Here is a 22,200-nt window from a genome sequence, read left to right on the forward strand (position 1 = left end):
AAAAAAGATTACATGATGGAATGTTAGAAATTGAAAAACAAAAATTAAAAATTTTAAAAAAATATTTAGACAAAGAAAATGTGCAAAATATGTCATCGGAATCAGATTAAATATTAATACCCTACATTTGTTTAAATTTTGTTTTGTGTTTTAATATATTATTCATTTTTTTGCATTGTAACGTTTATTTTTCATTATTACTCGAAAGAATTAAAATATTTCTGTTAATAATTAAAACATTTAAAACTTTATGTATTACAGCTAAATTTTTTTATTATGTAATATATGTTACAATGTTTATTTTTTGTTATTAAAATATTTAAACGTTTTAATTCATTTAAATAATATTTTATTTTATATATTGTTAGTATTTAATAATATTGAAATATTTTGAAAGCCCTGTTAAGACATGGACAGCACATTAATAAAGATATTCAAAATAAAAGTATTTAACATAACAGTATTTAATTTTATCTTTTATTCTCGTTTAAAAAATGTAAAAAATGTTTTTTTAAAGTATTTAATAAAAACTATAAAATAAAATTGAAATATCAAACCTATCCAATAAAGTTCGCAAAGGTTTAGATTTGCTTAACTTTAATCTCTGTTTAACTTGCTTTTTTTTAATTCTTAAAATAAAAGAAAATAAAATGTAAACTGAAATTAAAATTAATCAACATGTGGAATCTAATACAAAAATAAGTCATAATTCATATAAGTCATTTTATTTTATTAAAAGTAAAATATTTTGTACATGTAAGTCTTATATTTTTCTTAACAAGGAAAAATTTCATTGAATAATTGAGTTCTACGATCTCCTGGAATATTTTCTTCAATTATTCCATTATTATTTAAAATGTTATTTATATTTTCATCATAATATTCAGGAAAATCATATGTATCATTTTCATTGATGCAATAATTGTGTAAAATACAAGCTGCTACTACTGTATTAATAATAAAAGGTAATGTACGGTATTCATTAAAAAATTTAATACGTCTAAAACGCCCTTTTAATTGACCAAATGCTCTCTCAACTGAAATCCGTGTTGACGAAATCATGTAATTAAATTCTACTTGTTGAGGAGATAAATGACCGTTATCTTTATACGGTGAAACAAGCCATGGTAAAGAGGGATATGCCGAATCACCTAATATAAATGTTTGATTAGGAAATAACATTGCTTGATTAACAGATGCTGCTTCATATAAAGGAGATCTTCTAAGAACACGTGAATCATGAAGAGAACCAGGTTCGCCACAATATATATTTGTAATTCGCATATCAGAATCTACAACAGCTTGTAAGCAGATTGAAAAATATTTTTTTCGATTTATATAATCACGTGCATTAATTGACGGTTTTTCTATTCTAATGTGAGTGCCGTCAATTGCCCCTAAAACATTTGGTACTCCTTGTTTGATAAAAAATTTGTCACATACAATTTTAACATTTTGTTCTTGTGGCCATTTAATAATCGTATCTAATTTACTCAGAAACCACTTTGTAATTCGTCGCAAAACTCGGAATACAGATGAAATTGAAATATCAAATCTATCCGATAAAGTTCGCAAAGGTTCTGTATTTGCAATATACCATAAAAATAAAATAAAACTCAATTTTGCAGAAAGTGGTCGTATTCCAAAAGAATGGGATGGAATGTAACCCGATAATTCCAATTCATCTGAAAACAAATAATGCATTATTTTTATGAGTATATATTTTACAATACTATTTATTTGGTCATTGTAATTAAAGGTATAAATATTTATTATTATACCAATTAACGTTAATGCAGTACGTCGATTTATTCTTAAGTGTTCTTTAAATTCTTGATCCGACAAAGAGTCTATAATTTCAAGATAATTTTCAATACGTTGTCTTTTTTTACCACTCGTCAAAAATTTCATTAGCGGAAACAATAACAAATCATCATCATCACTTGATGAATTGATAATATTATCTGTACTACTACTACTGCTACTATTTAATTCATCCAATGTGGTACTTGAGGAATCGGTGCAAATTGAATAATTGACTCCTTCCATTAATTGCAAAATTAATCTTTTGTCGTTGTTCATCTAAAAATTAAAATAATTTATTAAAGAATAAAAAAAGGATAAGTTACGTCTCTTTTAAAATCTCATATTTTACTTTATTTAAATTAACAAGTTTAAAACCAACATTTTAACAATATATTTAATAAACATACTTTTATAATTAATATTAATTAAATATTATTAATACACAATTTTTTCGAGCAAATAGGTACATGTCACATAAGTTTTTAATTTTATAAAAACTATGAAAGGAAACATATTATATTTAACGTTTAAAGCGCTATCTACTGGTGATATTGAAAATTAAATAGCGTTCCAACAAACAGCTTTACACAGTGTTCTAGTGTTTGACACTGTGTTTAATTGTGTTGACTAGCTGGAAAGCTCCCCTAGTAAGTCTATGGCCTAGTTTACATCGTGCATTTGATACGCGTATCAAGTAGTGAATTTAAGCTGATCAGCCAATGATTAAACACATTCACTAGTTATTTACTATTTGATACGCGTATCAAATGCACGATGTAGACTAGGCCTATAACCTAATTTACACCGAGCACTTTTGGTACGCGTATCAAATAGTAAATAACTAGTGAATGTGTTTAATTACCCAATAAACATTCGGATGACTTTTGGAGGACTTGTAAGTTATCTTTTTTAAGAGCTCTTTAAGATGTCCATAAAGTTGTCAATTTGACATCTTTTTGACGTCTTGCATGCAAAACTTGACTTTTTGATCACCTTTGAAAGATGACTTTTTTGACGTATTAAAAAGTGATCTTTAAAGACATCTTTTGTAAGTTGTCTTCAAGTTGTCCAATTACAGAACTTTAAGACATCAATTAGAGAACTTTGCTCACTTGAGTTTTCCGAACGCAGCTCGAGAGAGGGTACTGCACAACATAAATTGGGTGTTTACGAAAATGGCTATCCGAGTAATTTTCTCTAGGACCGAAATATATGATAAGCACAACCATCTACTATCATCATGATTCGTGACAACTCAATGCTGTCCGGTCATCGACATATAGAATGGACTGAGCATTGCGATAGGTTAGCGCGCGCCTGCTTTAGAGTGAGAGGTACTACACCTGAGGCCTATGTTTGTCTCTTTTGCAAGCTTCTGATTTGTTATTTCGTCCCCCTCCATTCACGGAGGAGGACGAAATAACAAATCAGAAGCTTGCAAGAGAGACAAACATAGGCCTCAGGTGTAGTACCTCTCACTCTAAAGCAGGCGCGCGCTTGCCTATCGCAATGCTCAGTCCATTCTATATGTCGATGTGTCCGGTATAGCCACAGACTTCTATAATATACTAGACTGCTAACCTTGATTCCCTAGGCGTACCAATATATAATGTACATGTTGTACATGACTGAATAACCGATCGGAATGTGTCATCTGCTATGTATGTACATTGTTCGTCAAGTGGAATGTATATGTACATATATATATGCCAATAAATGTCACATATAGTTGCTACGAGTAATTTGTTGACATTTTTAAAATGTTTATATATGTATATATATATATTTAAAGAATGATACTTAATAATACTAATAAATATCATTAATATTAGGTTATTTTATACAAAAATGCTCTTAAAATGAGGTTATATCATTTGTCCTTTAGTTTTAATACTTAAACGAAAAGAAATGTATACCGCTTTCTTATATATATTTGGGCAGCCTTTTATCACATACCTTAGTTATTGTCATTTTATCTTTTTCTTTTATATTATAAGAGCAAAAGAATGATACGTTTAACGCATAAGTACGCATAAGCGTCCAAGAAGAACGCTCTCATAATCACATAATGGCTGCGGTCGAGTAGAGATACTAAAACAGAGATTCGCCAATGTGTTAACGATTTCTGATTGGCTCCCGTCGCTTGGGGTATAACCGGAAGTATGAGAGAGAAAGATAGATATAATTGACAGAGAAAGCCTAGCCGATCTAACCTGTCACCTGTCACCTGTCAAAAGAAAACAGAGTGTCTACCAAATAGAATATGAAATCAGAGAGAAATCTGAGGTTTCTCTCTGATAAAATAGAAAAAAAAGAAAACCTCGGGTAATTAATTGTATCGTGTTTTATAAAAAGTAATTTATATATAATTTTTATTTTTACTTATATAAAGTGAAAGTATATAAAAGTGTTAACACTTGCGTATTTCCAATGTAATTTCAAAAATAATTTTGTTAAAACAAGGCAGAACACAATAATCGAAGCTACAGAGACTGATGTGTTTGAAAATATTTCAAATGAAATGGAAGAAAAAATGGAAATCAATGAAGATATTACCGAAAAAGAAAGAAATGTATTAGGCATTTCATCTAATACAACAGAAACTTCAGATCCATATGTTTTAAAACGTTTGGAGCAATTGGAAATGCTTTGGAAAAAAAGTGAACGTTTAAGACTGCAAATGAAGAGAAAATTACAATACGCGAAAAGGAAAATCAAAAGACTTCAAATTGAAGTACATAATAATAAGGTACTTTCTAATATAAATAAGATTTTTAATGAAGATCAGTTAAACTTGTTGTCTGGAAAGTATACAAAAATACCAAAATGGTGCAATAGTACGTTGATAAAAGCTTATAAGTTGAAATTTGCATTGCCCACTGCAGGTTATCAAGAATTGTTAAAAGCAAATTTCCCTCTTCCTTCTATGCGCACTTTAAGTAGAAAGTTAGAAAATCTTAAATTCAAAAGTGGGATAATTAATGAAGTTTTTGAATTTATGAAAATAAAAATTTCTGTATTCGAGAAGGAGATTGATAAAGATTGTACATTAGTGCTCGACGAGATGAGCATTACCGCTGGTACTTTTTATGATGCATCAACAAACACGATCATTGGCAACGTTACATTGCCAGATCATGATACAAGTATTATTGCTACTCATGGTCTTGTGTTTATGTTAGCCGGAATTGCTTCAAGATGGAAACAAGTGGTTGCGTATTATTTAACTGGTAATAAAGTAAACGGCGAAAAATTGAAACCTATAATTGAAACAATTATAAAAAAAGCTGAGGAAATTGGTTTAATTGTTCATAATGTCACTTCGGATATGGGACCAAGCAATCGAGCAATGTGGAGAGCGTTTGGAATAGAAGTTTCAAATATTATAATTAAAAATAGTTGTAAGCATCCTTGCTCTAATGATAGGCTTTTGTACTTTTATTCGGACGTACCTCACGCTTTAAAAAATATTAAAACTGGCTTTATAAATAATGAAACCATAACCATTCCAGATTATTTTGTTAATGTTAGCATTACCTACAAATGTAGCTAATTCTAGTCATTTAAACGATGTTCTTATAGCTGATAATAATTGTGATATTAAGTTAGCTCCTAAGTTGAAATCTGAATATTTGTCTAGAAATAATCATTTCCAAAAAATGCGAGTGAATACGGCTACAACAGTATTTAGTAATCAAGTAGGAACAGCTCTTGAATTGTTAGCAAACTTAAACGATGCCAGGATAACGACTGCTTGGTTTATTAAATTTATTACTCGATGGTTTCAAATAATGAGCGGAAGAAATTTATATTTAGCTTTAGGATTTAATAACATAGAAAAATTAGAAGAAACAATCGCTTTTCTAAATGAAGTAATTGAACTTTTCAAAGGCTTAAAAGTAGGACAGAAGGGAAATTGGAAACCTTTTCAAACAGCTGTGATAATGTCTACAACGACTATTCTTCAATTAACTTCATTTTTATTGCGTGATAGAGGTTTTAATTACTTTTTACCTTCGCGTCTTTCGCAAGACTGTATTGAAAACTTATTTTCTGTAATAAGATCAAAAAACGTTATTCCAAATGCATTTCAGTTCAAAAATAATTTAAAATTGATTAGTATTTCTCAATACATGAAGAATATATCCAATGGTAATTATGAAAGTGATGATAGAGAATTTTTTTCTGAGTTTTTAGATATTTTAATAGAAAACAGCAAGTCTGTGAGCAAATCTGAACAAGTACAAGTCTTTTCTAATATGTCACAAAAAATTGTTTTTAATAAATTAGAATTAAACAAAATTTATTATGTTGCCGGATATTTAATAGCGAATATTATGAAAAATCAAAGTGTATGCCGGACTTGTATAAATGCAACAGGATCAATACAGTCAAATAATTATTATTACAGTGCCTTAACACGTTTAAGATGTAAACATATAAATACTTTGTTTTTTGTAAATCCTGTCACGTTTAACTTTTTTCTTCAAATGACAAAAATATTTAAAACTTTTTATCCTCATATTCGAGTACAAAAACATGTAAACCTGAAAGAATTCTTTATAAAATTATGTAACCAAAGCACTTTTTTTCTACCTGCATGTCACAATTTAAAAGAAAAAATTATTAAAAGGTTTATAGCATTTAAATTAAAAAATTGTTCGCAAGCAATAACTCCATGTAATAAAAATGCAATATGTGCGAGCAAAAGTATGGTAATGCATGCATATATAAAATAAAATTTTGTTCTTATAGATTTGACCTTTTCTATTCTTATTTTCTGTTATTCCCATGCTACTTTTACTTTTATTGCTTGCATACTTTTTCTGATAAATATTTCTAATGAATTTCAATTTTAGGTACAATCATCATCTGATATACATCCAGCTATTAAAAGAATTCACTTTCATCCTTATAAATAGGATACGAGACACAACTGCAATTAAAATAACAAATTTGGGCCTCGGACAATCAGATCAACACAATATACATTTTCTCAGTCAAGTTATATATTAAACAAAATTGTACATAAGTAAATAGAAACGACAAGAGATAAATAATAAACAATTGTAAAAATTACATTCAAAAGTTAATTAGAAATAAACAAAATTATTTACATATTTTTTATTACCTAACCTTACATGGGAAAATTAATGAAATATGTGTGTAAACCTTTTTTTTAAATATATTGTGTTTTAATATTCATTTTGTTCGATTATTAAATATTAATAACTACAAATAAAAATATATATATATATTATATTCTTGCATTTACAATCAAAATAAACCGCCATCGAAAACGTCATATCCGATATCCGGTTTTACCCCAAGACGGCACATTGGCGAATCTCTGTTTTAGTATCTCTACGGTCGAGTTGTCACTACCATCGACATATAGAATGGACTGAGCATTGCGATAGGTTAGCGCGCGCCTGCTTTAGAGTGAGAGGTACTACACCTGAGGCCTATGTTTGTCTCTTTTGCAAGCTTCTGATTTGTTATTTCGTCCTCCTCCATTCACGGAGGAGGACGAAATAACAAATCAGAAGCTTGCAAAAGAGACAAACATAGGCCTCAGGTGTAGTACCTCTCACTCTAAAGCAGGCGCGCGCTTGCCCATCGCAATGCTCAGTCCATTCTATATGTCGATGGTCACTACGAATGCTTCGAAGCGTTTCGAAAACGGTCAATTTAGCACTTCGGAACACTTCGGCAGTATTGATGACATCTTTGAAACGTCACAGATTTCCCCCTCTATTTCGCTTCCAATGCTGCAGCCGGAGAGGTAGTACGGCTGAAGCATTTTTTGAATTATCTCAAAGCGCGGGAAATTGATCGTATTCAGGCACGTTGGGAAGCAAGGCGAACTTGGTTGAGGTTACACAAGGTTACAGGAGCTGTTAGGCTCAACAAGCAATAAGTAGGATTGTATACTGATAATAGTCCCAACACTTTTTGGTTTGCAAACGTAAGTATAGAGACTGCAAAGCTTATTTATACTGTAAAAAATAAATTTCTATATTGTTGTCTTGTTTTACAGAAAGAATTATATGAAACCTCGCCTAATACCTAACCACCTAAATAAAGTGCAAAAAATGCCGAATTTAACTTTATATGATCATACGTCACAACATACATATATTTTAGAAGTCTCGAATGAAGTTTTTACAAAAGCTAATGCAGGTAAAACTACATAACCTATATTTATATATATAATTATTTTTATAATTTGTATACTTTTAAGATAAATGGAAAATTCTAATATTTAGATCTTTTTTCCTCAAACAGATCCGTTGTACGCAACGCGTCTTTTACAAGAAAAATTAAATACAACTAACATAGTCGATGAATCAGGTATAATAACTTTTTATTTCTGTAAAGTAGAATCTTTTTTTATTATTCTTAAAAATAATACTTAGAGTATAATTGTACACACTATTGTTGATACTATTAAAATATATTTATATGTTTGCACAGAAGCTTCTACATCTTCTTCTATTAATAGTACTGACTACGGGAGTGCTGAAGAGAAAACGCAACAAGTTTCTCTTGAGAAAACAAATTTTGATGAAAAAGGTATGAGATTACTATATTTCTTAATGGAAATAAATTTATTAAAATATATAAACAAATCTAAATAAAATATATAAATAAATTTATAAAGACAAACATATTAATATTTTACAGATGGCTTTCGTTGGCCTCACGAAGCAATTTTATTGCTTCTTGAAATTTATAAAGATCAAGAAAATAAAATAACATCTGGCAAAATGTCAGTTAAAAAGTTTTGGAACATGGTTACCAATTTATTGCTTGAAAAGGGTTACCAAGTAACTGGTATTCAATGTAAAAGCAAAATGGCTGGATTAAAAAACACTTATAAAAGTGTTAAGGACCATAATGCAAAGAGTGGCAATCATCCTCGGATATGGCAATATTTTAATGTAAGTAGTGAAATGTATTTTATTTATTTTTATGTAATAACTAAACATTAGAAAATAAACAATATAATTCCTAATTTTGTATAAGCTTCCAGTATTATTTGAAACAATAGTGCATATATTAAAATATATTTTTAATATTTTAGATTATGGATGAAATATTTAATAAAAAACCGTGGATATCTCCAATGTCTACATTGGATTCTGACAAACCAATTCCGCCAATTTCTTTCGAAGAAGATTGTGATATTGAAAATGTCCCTGGTTCCTCTTCAACAAAAACCAGATTACCTATGAAACGTAATAAATATTGTGTGTATATGTGTGTATGTGTATGGACACGTGTGTATGTGTGTAATATATTATATTTTTTAATATATCATTGAGAGAGAGAGAGAGAGAGAGAGAGAGAGAGAGAGAGAGAGAGAGAGAGAGAGAGAGAGAGAGATTATGTAAGAAACGATATTGGGGAACATGCTGTTTGACCACATTGCAATTGACAGTTATTCACAGTGATTAGTACTTAATGTTTTATTAAATTCGCCAATTAAAAAATTTTATAATTAAATTTTAATCAATTTGTGATGTATGGGCAATTGAATGTCATTTTAATATTTGTTTTTTTACTATTATGTATTTATTATATCACTTTATATTTTCCAATTACAGGGAAAAGGCCTACTACATTGGAAAAAGTGCTCGAAGAAAATACAATTGCACGCAAAAAGATGCACGAAGAAACAATGGTGCGGCAGGATAAATTGCTTGATCTTTTAAGTAAACTGCTCGACAAATAATATGAAATTCACTTATTTTAAAGACTGATTATATTATAAAGACTGATTGTAATATACACGGCATCATTAATGCCAAGCCATACTAACTGTACTACTCCAGAATATGTCTTTCTTTCTATATGGAAGCATGTGAAGAGAGAAAGATATATTTTAAATTAATGCAGTAGTATCAGGCATGATACTATGAACATATTCACTGAGGGTGCGGTCCCATGAAGCGGATTATGCGGAAGCGGAACGAGCGGATCACCAATCGCGGGATCATTCTGATAGAACTCTTTTAAAGATTCCGTCGAAACGGTCCTGTGATTGGTGATCCGCTCGTTCCGCTTCCGCATAATCCGCTCCATGGGACCGCACCCTGATAGTTCATACTACAATCTGTACACACAGCATCATTCATGTCTAACCATACTACTGCACTAATTCAGAATATATCTTTCTTCCTTCACATGCTTTCATATAGAAAGAAAAAAACACATTGTGGAGTAGTGCAATTAGTATGATTAGGCATTAATGACGCCGTGAACAGATTCTTTTTTAATTTACATAAAAAAGTTGAAATGTTTTGTTTATTAAATTATAAATTATTTAAAAAATCTTCCTATGATTAGAGATGTGCAATTTAAGGAAGAAAAATATTTTTTGTTTTGTGATATAAATATAAAAAAATATTATTTTACTGTTGGATTGAAAGTAATATATTTTCCAATAAGATAGCACAAAGATTTGATAGTTTAAATTCCTAATTTTGTCCATGCTTCCAGTGTTATTTGAAACAATAGCGTTTGTATTAAAATATATTTGTCGTAAAAGAATTCTTTTTTAAATCGCCAATTTCTTTTCAAGATATAAAAATAGTTCATTTACGAAAAATATATTTTGATACAAATTAGATGTATGGGCAATTGGGCTTTCAAATAACACTGGAAGCATGCACAAAATTAGGAATAATTTTTATTTATTACATAAAAAAATAACTATAATACATTTTAACTATTTGCATTAAAATATTGCTTTGTCCAAGAATTGATGTTAACGAATTGTTTTTCAATTCTCTATTTAAGTTATTATACTATTATGTAAGAAAATACATTATTAATTAATTTTTGCAATTTAATATTACCAACAAAATTCTTACATAAAGTAAACATTAATATATGAATTAATATGAGTTAGATAATATAATATAAGTTGTGATAATAAATTTTTTTAAGGAAACATTAAAAGATAAAATTATATGTAATACGTAATGATATATATATGTATCTTTTAAGAACAAGAAAATACAAATTATATATGAACAAACTGCTACATTTAAGCCATTTATTATACTTCATATATTATACATTTCTTACAGGTAAGTTTACACTTATATTATTTCTCTTGGCTATCGCAACATTTCTGTCATTATTCTCTATAATTCGGGCTCTTTGTACTTTGGCTTCTTGAAGTTCTATTCCCCTACAGCATGAAATATTGCTGCAACGTTGCAGAAATATTGCAATAGTGCATAATATAACCAATATTGCAGAAATATTGTAGCAATATTACAAATATAATATTCCTTAGCAAATGTTGCACAATATTGCAGCAATATTACAAATGTAATATTTCTTAGCAGATGTTGTGCAATATTGTAGCAATATTACAAATGTAATATTTCCTAACAGATATTGCACAATATTGTGGCAATATTATATTGCAACCGTGCAAAATTTATTTCCGTATAATCCGTATTTCTTAATCTAGAACTAACAATAAGTAATATTTTACATAGTTTTAAGGGACAAATAAAAAAATAGAGCAGGATATTTTTATTTTAAATTTTTATGTAAGATTAGAGCTAAAAGATACATAGATGTGCAACAAATTCTGTAATCACGACAGCGTTGCGTCCCATACTAGATTGAGTGAAGCAAGTCCAGAAGATGTTCACTCTGACTTATATATATAATGCATTAATTAAACATGTGTGAACCATACATGCATGTGTAATTCTAGCGTATAAATTGATCAGGATGGGCATTTTCTGGACTTGCTTCATTTTAATGCTTACTTAAATCTAGAATGGAACGATATTCGATATCCGTTGGTGTATGTTAATTTAATTAATTACTTTTTTAATTAATAATTTTTTTAATTATTGTGCCGTAACGGTATGACAATAAATTCATTTTCCGTTTTTCGTATAATACACATCTTACATATTATTTGATTAATTTAACCACCTGCAACATTTCCTTCATATTGCGCATTAACGTTTCAGAAATATTACAGCAATCTTACAAGAAATATTGCAGCAATATTGCTGAAATATTACAGAAATCTTACGGGGAATATTGCAGAAATATTGCAGACATATTGCACAATATTGTTTTGGAGCGGACATAGGAATATTGCTGCAATATTGCAGCAATATTTTCTGCAATATTCCAATCTTGCAAAATAATATTTCTGCAACGTTGCAGCAATATTTCATGCTGTAGGGGTTACAATATCTTGTATTTCTATTTCATCTTTATGTAGCAAACAAATGTTGTGCAATACGCAACAAGTTAATACATAATAAGGCACCAAATCCACACGATTTACTGCTAATACATGTAATAAACTTCGCCAACGTTCTTTTAAAAGGCCAAACGCTCTTTCAATTACCATCCTAGTAGACGAATGACAAAAATTATAGTTTTTTTGGCATTGTGTAAGATGGCCATTATCAGAATAAGGGACTAATAAATGTTTATGCAATGTATAAGCAGCATCTCCGATAATGTGTGTATTATTTGGAAATTTTATTGGATCATTGATATAATCTTGTAAAGATGATAAGCGAAAAACACGTGCATCGTGAACAGAACCCACATTTCCAACATATATATGTGTAAAGTATCTTGTGTGGTCACAAACAGCCTGTAATTAATACAAAAACTTTGATAACTAAATTTAGATTTAATATTGACATCCAATATTATTGTTAGCAAGTATTTAACAAATTATAAATTTATAATGGTTAACATATATGAAAGTACATGTACATGAAATACATAAAATAATATCTTTTAATTCAATATTACTTTTTAGTTATGTAGTGTACATATTTTTAAATCAACTTTCCTACAGATTTATTATTTAAAAACATTAAGATTCTTGATTGATCGTTTATTGATTCGTTGTTAAATTATAGTGCAAAACACATACACAGTAATGTATATTTTTTATTTCAAATAATAAACAATAAGTTTTATTTTGTGAGTTTAAATGCTTAAGTTTTAATTATCAAATAATCAATGTCATTTATAGATATCAACACAATATGTTTGATTAAAGAATCCTAATACTTTTAAGCTAAAATTGAAATATGTATTGACATTTTTGTAACTTTACATAAAAAAATTATTAAATAATTACTTGTAGTTGAATTGAATGTCGTCCCTTCCTATTAACATAAGCTTCAGGGTTTATTGCAGGTGCAGGAATATTTATATGGGTTCCATCTATAGCCCCAATTGTATCAGGAAAACCACTTGTATTAAAGAAGCCACATATAATTTCTTGTATTTTATTTTCGGTAGGCCATTTTATAAATCTTGGTGAAAGCATACATAATGCTTTAACTACACGGCGCACACTATTTATTGCCGTGCCTTTAGCGACATTAAATCTGTGAATTATTGATCTAAAAAAGAAAATATTGTGTTCTATATAACGTGTTTCAAGATGCAAAAGTTGATAATACATATAATTATATTTACCTGTATGAATCAGGAGTTGCAAATCGCCATAAACTTAATAAAAGTTGTTTTTCTGCAGCTATCATATCATTTCCATTTGTAGTACGACAAAGTTGCTCTCCAATTTGATTTAAAATAAATTCAAACGTTAAAGGTTTCATTCTTCAAATAATAAGATACATGATATAAATAAATAAAAATATTTTATTTCTAATGTGATATACATGTGTGTATGTATATATATATATATATATATATATATATATATATATATATATAATGATATCCCATACAGTACATCTTTTAACAAGCTTTTTAAAAGATATATCTTTCAGATATTTTTCAAAAAGCTTTCTGAAAGATGTGTACTAAATATATCCCCTACAGCATGAAATATTGCTGCAACGTTGCAGAAATATTGCAATAGTGCATAATATAACCAATATTGCAGAAATATTGTAGCAATATTACAAATATAATATTCCCTAGCAAATGTTGCACAATATTGCAGCAATATTACAAATGTAATATTTCTTAGCAGATGTTGTGCAATATTGTAGCAATATTACAAATGTAATATTTCCTAACAGATATTGCACAATATTGTGGCAATATTATATTGCAACCGTGCAAAATTTATTTCCGTATAATCCGTATTTCTTAATCTAGAACTAACAATAAGTAATATTTTACATAGTTTTAAGGGACAAATAAAAAAATAGAGCAGGATATTTTTATTTTAAATTTTTATGTAAGATTAGAGCTAAAAGATACATAGATGTGCAACAAATTCTGTAATCACGACAGCGTTGCGTCCCATACTAGATTGAGTGAAGCAAGTCCAGAAGATGTTCACTCTGACTTATATATATAATACATTAATTAAACATGTGTGAACCATACATGCATGTGTAATTCTAGCGTATAAATTGATCAGGATGGGCATTTTCTGGACTTGCTTCATTTTAATGCTTACTTAAATCTAGAATGGAACGATATTCGATATCCGTTGGTGTATGTTAATTTAATTAATTACTTTTTTAATTAATAATTTTTTTAATTATTGTGCCGTAACGGTATGACAATAAATTCATTTTCCGTTTTTCGTATAATACACATCTTACATATTATTTGATTAATTTAACCACCTGCAACATTTCCTTCATATTGCGCATTAACGTTTCAGAAATATTACAGCAATCTTACAAGAAATATTGCAGCAATATTGCTGAAATATTACAAAAATCTTACGGGGAATATTGCAGAAATATTGCAGACATATTGCACAATATTGTTTTGGAGCGGACATAGGAATATTGCTGCAATATTGCAGCAATATTTTCTGCAATATTCCAATCTTGCAAAATAATATTTCTGCAACGTTGCAGCAATATTTCATGTTGTAGGGGTACCATCACTCAGTAGTGAGTGTTTTAAATCACATTTTCGGTAAGTAATATTATAAAAATAACACTTTGTTATTAACTAATTTATATCTCACATCCCAATAAGCACACAATATTTTTTAATCGTTTTTTAAATATTTATTTTTAATTATTTTTACATTATTAGCGTTTGTTGTACAAATAATATTTTTTTATGAGAAAAATGGGATTTATCCTATTATTTAAATGTTTTAAAATGTTTTTAAAAATGTTTCTCAAACATTTAAAAAAATATTGTTCAAACATCATTGTGCTCATTGGGATTCCCTACACCATGAAATATTGCTGCAACGTTGCAGAAATATTATTTTGCAAGATTGGAATATTGCAGAAAATATTGCTGCAATATTGCAGCAATATTCCTATGTCCGCTCCAAAACAATATTGTGCAATATGTCTGCAATATTTCTGCAATATTCCCCGTAAGATTTCTGTAATATTTCAGCAATATTGCTGCAATATTTCTTGTAAGATTGCTGTAATATTTCTGAAACGTTAATGCGCAATATGAAGGAAATGTTGCAGGTGGTTAAATTAATCAAATAATATGTAAGATGTGTATTATACGAAAAACGGAAAATGAATTTATTGTCATACCGTTACGGCACAATAATTAAAAAAATTATTAATTAAAAAAGTAATTAATTAAATTAACATACACCAACGGATATCGAATATCGTTCCATTCTAGATTTAAGTAAGCATTAAAATGAAGCAAGTCCAGAAAATGCCCATCCTGATCAATTTATACGCTAGAATTACACATGCATGTATGGTTCACACATGTTTAATTAATGTATTATATATATAAGTCAGAGTGAACATCTTCTGGACTTGCTTCACTCAATCTAGTATGGGACGCAACGCTGTCGTGATTACAGAATTTGTTGCACATCTATGTATCTTTTAGCTCTAATCTTACATAAAAATTTAAAATAAAAATATCCTGCTCTATTTTTTTATTTGTCCCTTAAAACTATGTAAAATATTACTTATTGTTAGTTCTAGATTAAGAAATACGGATTATACGGAAATAAATTTTGCACGGTTGCAATATAATATTGCCACAATATTGTGCAATATCTGTTAGGAAATATTACATTTGTAATATTGCTACAATATTGCACAACATCTGCTAAGAAATATTACATCTGTAATATTGCTGCAATATTGTGCAACATTTGCTACGGAATATTATATTTGTAATATTGCTACAATATTTCTGCAATATTGGTTATATTATGCGCTATTGCAATATTTCTGCAACGTTGCAGCAATATTTCATGCTGTAGGGGTATTATTCCCAGCAAACACCAATATATAACCATTACATTGCTGCAATAAAACGGAATGTAACAGATAATATTACATGAACGTTACATGTAATATTCCTGTTAGTTATAATTTCCCACTCATGTGATGTTGTAGTTATATAACACAAATATAACATAGAACTGAACTGTTAGATAACCATAACCGAGATGTTTTGTAATGGCAATATGAACTATTATATTACTGTTATAAAAAATACAGTGTTGTTATATATGTACATGTATATATTTTAGCACATAATTCCCAGGAGGTCAAGTACTTAAATTAATTTCACATAAAACAAAAAATACTCTTTGAATGCAATTTCGTTGTTTTATGTAAAATTAATTTAAGAATTTGACTTCCTGGAAATTATAAGTGCTAAAATTATAAAGAATAGATATAATTATGAAGGAAAAAGATAACATTAAAAATAGTCTTTTTAATAAACTTCTTAATATATTTAACACATATTTATCAACAAAATAAGCTTATATCTAAACAAATATATACATATTATACTTTATGATTATTAGTAAAATATTTTAAAAATAACTTTTAAAAACAAAAAACGAGGGAAAATAAGAGAAAAACATTAAATAAACTTCACGTAATGTTAAACAAAATTATAGCTCTGCTCCAGATGTCAATCACAATTTCAACGTCAATCACAACATCTCCTATAGTTTTATAAAATCCGAAATTGTCAGGACATGATAGTGACATGAGAGTGCAAGCGCTTCCATTTAAGTTCAGTTTTCTGTAAAAAGAAAGTAATAAATAACATTATATAACGCTCACCAATACACTAAACATATATAGAATATTAAATACGTATTTAGAATATTCGGATTGGTACGAATGAACTGTCATGCGCATGTACGCATCTCGCTATTTTGCACGCCAGTGCACGCGTCTGCACGCGCAACGCCGCAACATGATGATATGCGCGAGGTTAGTAGCGAGTCAGTTTTCAGTTTTATTCATAATTTGCATATTTTACATCGTGAAGGGAAATACGGCTGTGCTTAATTTAAAGTTTAGTCTAACACTATGGATTGTATAATCAGATAAGTCTCACAAAATTTTTATTTTTTTGTATGGAGTAAGTATTCTGAGATAAGATGAATACTTTGTGTTATGTTTTATTTTTAGTTATATTAAAAGCAAGAGAGGAAGAAACACTATTTGAGCGTAAAGTAGAAGAGTAGACGAGTAAGGAAAGAAAGATGTAAAAGAGAGATCAACCTCACAGCTTGGAATTTACAGTGTGCCGAACAGAATATGTGGACCTTGAAGGTATCAAATAACATAATTTTACTAAAAAAGTTATAGGATGAAGTAAACAATTTATTTTTTGTGTGAGAAAGTATCTATTACAATTTAACTTGTTCCGAGAAAACCTTTGCAAAAGATTTAATAAAGAACAAGCAATTTGATGAGATTATCATATCATTATTATCATATTTATTATTCGAATTTTAAAGAGAAACAGTAAGAAATTTTATTAATACATTATTAAAAAATTGTTGGCTGTTACACCAAAATTCTCTTTCTTGTAAGCTGATGTATGCTATTGATAAAAAATTCACCGAAGTTCATCCCTGTTTTAGCTCAGCGAACCATTATATGTATAGAGAATTGACAGAGCAATTCATATCAAAAGGATTATCTAAAGGTGTACGTCCTAGTTCTTCAAGTATGTTATTTTATGGCATTATCTTATGGCAGGCTAGGTAAGAGAATAATGACAAATGTTATAATTTTATTTTAATATTGTATTGCAACTGTGTGGCTCTTAAAGGTATCGTACAACTATCTTTTTTAGATTACTAAAATAAATAAAAAACGTGAAATCTGATCTGAAACAATTACAACAAAGTATACAGACTAATATCACTCAACTAACCTGCCAATGATGTGGTCGCAGGCTGTAATATAGGAAATATGTTTATGAATGTCAAAGATCATCTGTAGGTCTTAGTCATTTAGTAACTGTCATGCATTTTGTGTCAGCCAGATATACGCCTCAGAAATATACTGATAAAGCTCTTAGTTACATTAAAAACTAAAAAGTAAGTATTTAAATACTCTGTTCCCAAAATAATTTATTCTAATTAATACAATTCTCTTCATACATTCACAATAATAACATTCAGAATTTTTATTTATATTTTTGATTCTCTAACTTAATTGTTTGTAAATTGAGGCATATATAAGACGAAAGACTACAAAATAGGCATATATGAGACGAAAGACAAAATAAGATATTTTTATTTATAGAATAATTTAAGAATGACCAGTGGATGTGCGTATGATTATCTGGAAATGTGCACAAAAGTGGAACTTGAGAAGGAACATTTGATTATTCCCATCTCTAATTTGCTGGGTTTTATTCTAAAAACATATAATGGCTATAATTTATTCTTACCTGTTCTAATCCTTGTGAAAATTTCTTCAGCTTTTATAAATTTCAGTTATTCTTTACGTTCTTTTAAATTTTAAGAAGAACAGTTGTCCGAATGATGTAAGAATAATTGGCAGAATCCTGTAATATAAAATTAGTTTTAATATGATACGTCTTTATAAATTATATTTATAAGTTTATAACTGCCTTTATATATTGCATGATTTACACATATGCTAGGTGACTTTTGTATCTAGAAATGTATGTAAAACTAGCAGCCCAAATAATAAATTATCTTTAAATTTACTTAAGAAATACATTATTTAAATATAAAAATATGTAGTTGTGCGGATCAAAACAGGAAACATATCGCTATGTATTTTGTCAATAATAGGTTTGATAATATACATATCTGTTAGTTTTAACTATAACGATAAATTTATTGCTTCGCAAGATGGAGTAGAACTTTTATCTGCCATACTTTTTTGTTCATTTTGTGCAAAAATGCATCGAATAAGCAGCGTATACAATTTTGTCGAAATTGTATGATGGATCTAAAATGTATAATTATCAATGTACGTCAATTCCACAATACATGTGTTGTATCGAATTAACATGTAGTATCAAAAATAAAAAATATATAAAGGCGGTTATAACTTATAAATCTATTATGTTGTTGCTGACTAAACATAACCTACAAAACATGTAGGAAAGATTATAATAAGTTATTTATGATATTATACATAAGAAAAATAATATATGTTAATTAAATGCAGCAACATTTTCTACACCTTTTTATATAATCTTTAATAAATGTTGACTTAAAAAACATAAAAGATTACCTGATTAAAGTCAAGTTGCAAGAAAACAACGTCTCTCTTTCGTCATTATAGCATCCACTAGCGGAAAGCGCGCCTAATAGCACGAGATGTACATTGTGCGATTGAGGTTAGAGTCTCACAAGATTCAAATTTTATAATATCCATATAACATAAATAAAACAGTTGTTGTGTAACCACGCAACATTGTGGTTACATCACTGTTCGGTTATTGTAACATACAAATAACGGAGTAATATTATAGCTTCATAACTTTGTTACATCACATATATGTAGTAAAGTTTCGTAACTATAATATAAATAGAGTGTAACATCTGTTACATTACATGTTACTCCCACGTTATATTGCATTTATATTTGGTGTTTGCTGGGTTTGCTCGACATAATTTTCAATATTAAGAATACGTTTTCTTTTCTTATATTTAAAGGTTATAACGTCAATTCCCCTACAGCATGAAATATTGCTGCAACGTTGCAGAAATATTGCAATAGTGCATAATATAACCAATATTGCAGAAATATTGTAGCAATATTACAAATATAATATTCCCTAGCAAATGTTGCACAATATTGCAGCAATATTACAAATGTAATATTTCTTAGCAGATGTTGTGCAATATTGTAGCAATATTACAAATGTAATATTTCCTAACAGATATTGCACAATATTGTGCCAATATTATATTGCAACCGTGCAAAATTTATTTCCGTATAATCCGTATTTCTTAATCTAGAACTAACAATAAGTAATATTTTACATAGTTTTAAGGGACAAATAAAAAAATAGAGCAGGATATTTTTATTTTAAATTTTTATGTAAGATTAGAGCTAAAAGATACATAGATGTGCAACAAATTCTGTAATCACGACAGCGTTGCGTCCCATACTAGATTGAGTGAAGCAAGTCCAGAAGATGTTCACTCTGACTTATATATATAATACATTAATTAAACATGTGTGAACCATACATGCATGTGTAATTCTAGCGTATAAATTGATCAGGATGGGCATTTTCTGGACTTGCTTCATTTTAATGCTTACTTAAATCTAGAATGGAACGATATTCGATATCCGTTGGTGTATGTTAATTTAATTAATTACTTTTTTAATTAATAATTTTTTTAATTATTGTGCCGTAACGGTATGACAATAAATTCATTTTCCGTTTTTCGTATAATACACATCTTACATATTATTTGATTAATTTAACCACCTGCAACATTTCCTTCATATTGCGCATTAACGTTTCAGAAATATTACAGCAATCTTACAAGAAATATTGCAGCAATATTGCTGAAATATTACAGAAATCTTACGGGGAATATTGCAGAAATATTGCAGACATATTGCACAATATTGTTTTGGAGCGGACATAGGAATATTGCTGCAACCCAGACAGCACATGTAGATTATGAGAACGATAATAGGATATTGCGAAAGTATATTGCAATATTCGTATAATATTAGAGATACGTCTGTCATATGGCGAGTATATACTCATAACGTACTATGTCCGCGTTGCCTTATCCCATAGAATTTCGCTGGCAGTTTATGAGAATATACCGAATATATCTTAAGAATGTTATACGTATGTCTAAAGTATATCTTCAGTATATTCACAATATGTCTACAGTATGTTCACATTATATGGGCTCATGCATAATGAGAGGAATAAGGAACAAGGAATTAAACATACAGAATTAGCAAGAAGAAATAAGAAGAGGAATTAATCATTTCGCACATCAGGAAGCTATCGCAAAAAATGAAGCGTAATATCTGTTGAATACGCTGGGGTGCTTTGGGAAATTATGCTCAGATAATTGTAGGTTATAACCTAAATAATATATGTATATATACAATATATATATATTATTATAGTTTACGTTACTATATTATATCTTATGTACATACCAGAGTTATCTGGGCGTAATTCCTGAGAAAACCACGTTGTCCGTGAGTTCGTGTTCGCACGTTCACACCCTACACTTCACCACGTGTCTGCATCACACGGCAGACGAAAATGCGTAACGTTACAGATCATAGATAGCGTTGACATGATTCACTTTCAATATTACGCGGATATTTTGGAAATATGTGATAGATATACATGAGACATAGGATATTTTACGGATGTTTTGAGTATATTAGATATAATCTCAGTATATTCAGTAGGAGTTGCGAAGTTCAGTCGCTATATTCTAAGTTTATCTTGAGGATATATCAAAATGACATTCTATTGAGACGTTATATGAATGTTTTACGTATATTCGGTATGATCACAGTACATTACGTATGAGAATATAATATTCGTACGATATCTGGTGCTATCTGGGAATATTGCAGCAATATTTTCTGCAATATTCCAATCTTGCAAAATAATATTTCTGCAACGTTGCCGCAATATTTCATGCTGTAGGGGTTATATCATTATCGTATATGTCATACAAATAATTAGTAGACTCTAAATAATTTTGGGCAATGCATATTGCTAAAATATTATTATCCATATTATAAAATACTGTTTCACCAAATTCTATTTTGTAATAAATTAAACAATGTACAACAGTTTAATCGAGGTAGCCTAAAGTATGAGTGGAAAACGCTCCAGACGCTTTAGCTTCGGTCAATTTGAATAGTATTAGTAACGTTGGTAGCGCTACTTGACCGTTTAATGGAAGCGTTGTGATCAAAAACGTTTGAAGCATTCGAAAGTGGTAACTCGACCGCAGCCAATATATGTATATATTGTATCATACATCTCACTCACTCCTCTAGTAATCCATAGTCGTAGGACTATAAAATATTAGCCACATAAGGTCTGTTCGCGTCACATGCCCCAACATGCTCCTATTCACCCCAACGCACTCCAATACGTTGATTCCGATGACGCCAACCTATTAGAATGCGTTGGAGTGAGTAG

At 29.1% G+C, this 22,200-nt stretch overlaps 3 protein-coding genes and 2 long non-coding RNA genes across 9 annotated transcripts; 2 read left to right on the plus strand and 3 right to left on the minus strand.

The window, feature by feature from the left end:
- Positions 1 to 708: 708 nt before the first annotated feature.
- LOC118644690 (protein ANTAGONIST OF LIKE HETEROCHROMATIN PROTEIN 1-like) lies at positions 709 to 2,456 on the minus strand. Its single transcript, XM_036283806.1, has 3 exons — positions 2,214 to 2,456; positions 1,782 to 2,082; positions 709 to 1,685 (listed from the first exon to the last, which is right to left on the minus strand). The coding sequence occupies exons 2-3, from the start codon at positions 2,080 to 2,082 to the stop codon at positions 775 to 777; spliced, it is 1,212 nt and encodes a 403-aa protein (XP_036139699.1). The 5' UTR covers positions 2,214 to 2,456; the 3' UTR covers positions 709 to 774.
- A 4,993-nt stretch (positions 2,457 to 7,449) lies between these two features.
- LOC118644692 lies at positions 7,450 to 9,669 on the plus strand. Of its 2 annotated transcripts, none has more exons than XM_036283810.1 (7): positions 7,450 to 7,774; positions 7,847 to 7,989; positions 8,095 to 8,160; positions 8,287 to 8,382; positions 8,494 to 8,750; positions 8,894 to 9,047; positions 9,417 to 9,669. In XM_036283810.1, the coding sequence occupies exons 2-7, from the start codon at positions 7,857 to 7,859 to the stop codon at positions 9,542 to 9,544; spliced, it is 834 nt and encodes a 277-aa protein (XP_036139703.1). In that variant the 5' UTR covers positions 7,450 to 7,774; positions 7,847 to 7,856; the 3' UTR covers positions 9,545 to 9,669. The 2 variants fall into 2 exon arrangements, with proteins under 2 accessions (XP_036139703.1, XP_036139702.1); XM_036283809.1 differs by having other exon boundaries at positions 7,454 to 7,774; positions 8,284 to 8,382.
- A 2,250-nt stretch (positions 9,670 to 11,919) lies between these two features.
- LOC118644693 (putative nuclease HARBI1) lies at positions 11,920 to 21,240 on the minus strand. Its single transcript, XM_036283811.1, has 4 exons — positions 21,192 to 21,240; positions 13,300 to 13,396; positions 12,956 to 13,223; positions 11,920 to 12,457 (listed from the first exon to the last, which is right to left on the minus strand). Exons 2-4 carry the CDS (start codon positions 13,362 to 13,364, stop codon positions 12,023 to 12,025), a joined length of 768 nt encoding a protein of 255 aa, XP_036139704.1. The 5' UTR covers positions 13,365 to 13,396; positions 21,192 to 21,240; the 3' UTR covers positions 11,920 to 12,022.
- Positions 16,538 to 19,671, minus strand: LOC118644697. Of its 2 annotated transcripts, XR_004962439.1 has the most exons (4): positions 19,284 to 19,671; positions 18,466 to 18,582; positions 17,944 to 17,965; positions 16,538 to 16,794 (listed from the first exon to the last, which is right to left on the minus strand). It is a non-coding gene; the product is annotated as an uncharacterized LOC118644697 (long non-coding RNA). The 2 variants fall into 2 exon arrangements; XR_004962438.1 differs by lacking the exon at positions 17,944 to 17,965 and having other exon boundaries at positions 19,284 to 19,669.
- On the plus strand, positions 16,802 to 18,574 carry LOC118644698. Of its 3 annotated transcripts, none has more exons than XR_004962443.1 (3): positions 16,802 to 16,988; positions 17,190 to 17,770; positions 17,863 to 18,574. It is a non-coding gene; the product is annotated as an uncharacterized LOC118644698 (long non-coding RNA). The 3 variants fall into 3 exon arrangements; XR_004962442.1 differs by lacking the exon at positions 16,802 to 16,988 and having other exon boundaries at positions 16,995 to 17,333; positions 17,648 to 17,770; XR_004962441.1 differs by lacking the exon at positions 16,802 to 16,988 and having other exon boundaries at positions 16,995 to 17,770.
- Positions 21,241 to 22,200: the final 960 nt, after the last annotated feature.

Source organism: Monomorium pharaonis, chromosome 3 (assembly GCF_013373865.1).
Source record: "Monomorium pharaonis isolate MP-MQ-018 chromosome 3, ASM1337386v2, whole genome shotgun sequence".
NCBI lineage: Eukaryota > Metazoa > Arthropoda > Insecta > Hymenoptera > Formicidae > Monomorium > Monomorium pharaonis.

Excerpts from the sequence above, each read along its gene's own strand:
- LOC118644690 (XM_036283806.1), bottom strand. The coding sequence starts at position 2,082 with ATGAACAACGACAAAAGATTAATTTTGCAATTAATGGAAGGAGTCAAT. Across the intron at positions 1,686-1,781 it reads TACTGCATTAACGTTAATTG|ATGAATTGGAATTATCGGGT; the intron begins GTATAATAATAA and ends ATTTGTTTTCAG.
- LOC118644692 (XM_036283809.1), top strand. The coding sequence starts at position 7,857 with ATGAAACCTCGCCTAATACCTAACCACCTAAATAAAGTGCAAAAAATG. Across the intron at positions 8,161-8,283 it reads TAACATAGTCGATGAATCAG|AAGCTTCTACATCTTCTTCT; the intron begins GTATAATAACTT and ends ATGTTTGCACAG. Across the intron at positions 9,048-9,416 it reads AACCAGATTACCTATGAAAC|GGAAAAGGCCTACTACATTG; the intron begins GTAATAAATATT and ends TTCCAATTACAG.
- LOC118644693 (XM_036283811.1), bottom strand. The coding sequence starts at position 13,364 with ATGATAGCTGCAGAAAAACAACTTTTATTAAGTTTATGGCGATTTGCA. Across the intron at positions 13,224-13,299 it reads GCAACTCCTGATTCATACAG|ATCAATAATTCACAGATTTA; the intron begins GTAAATATAATT and ends TTTCTTTTTTAG. Across the intron at positions 12,458-12,955 it reads GACATTCAATTCAACTACAA|GCTGTTTGTGACCACACAAG; the intron begins GTAATTATTTAA and ends TATTAATTACAG.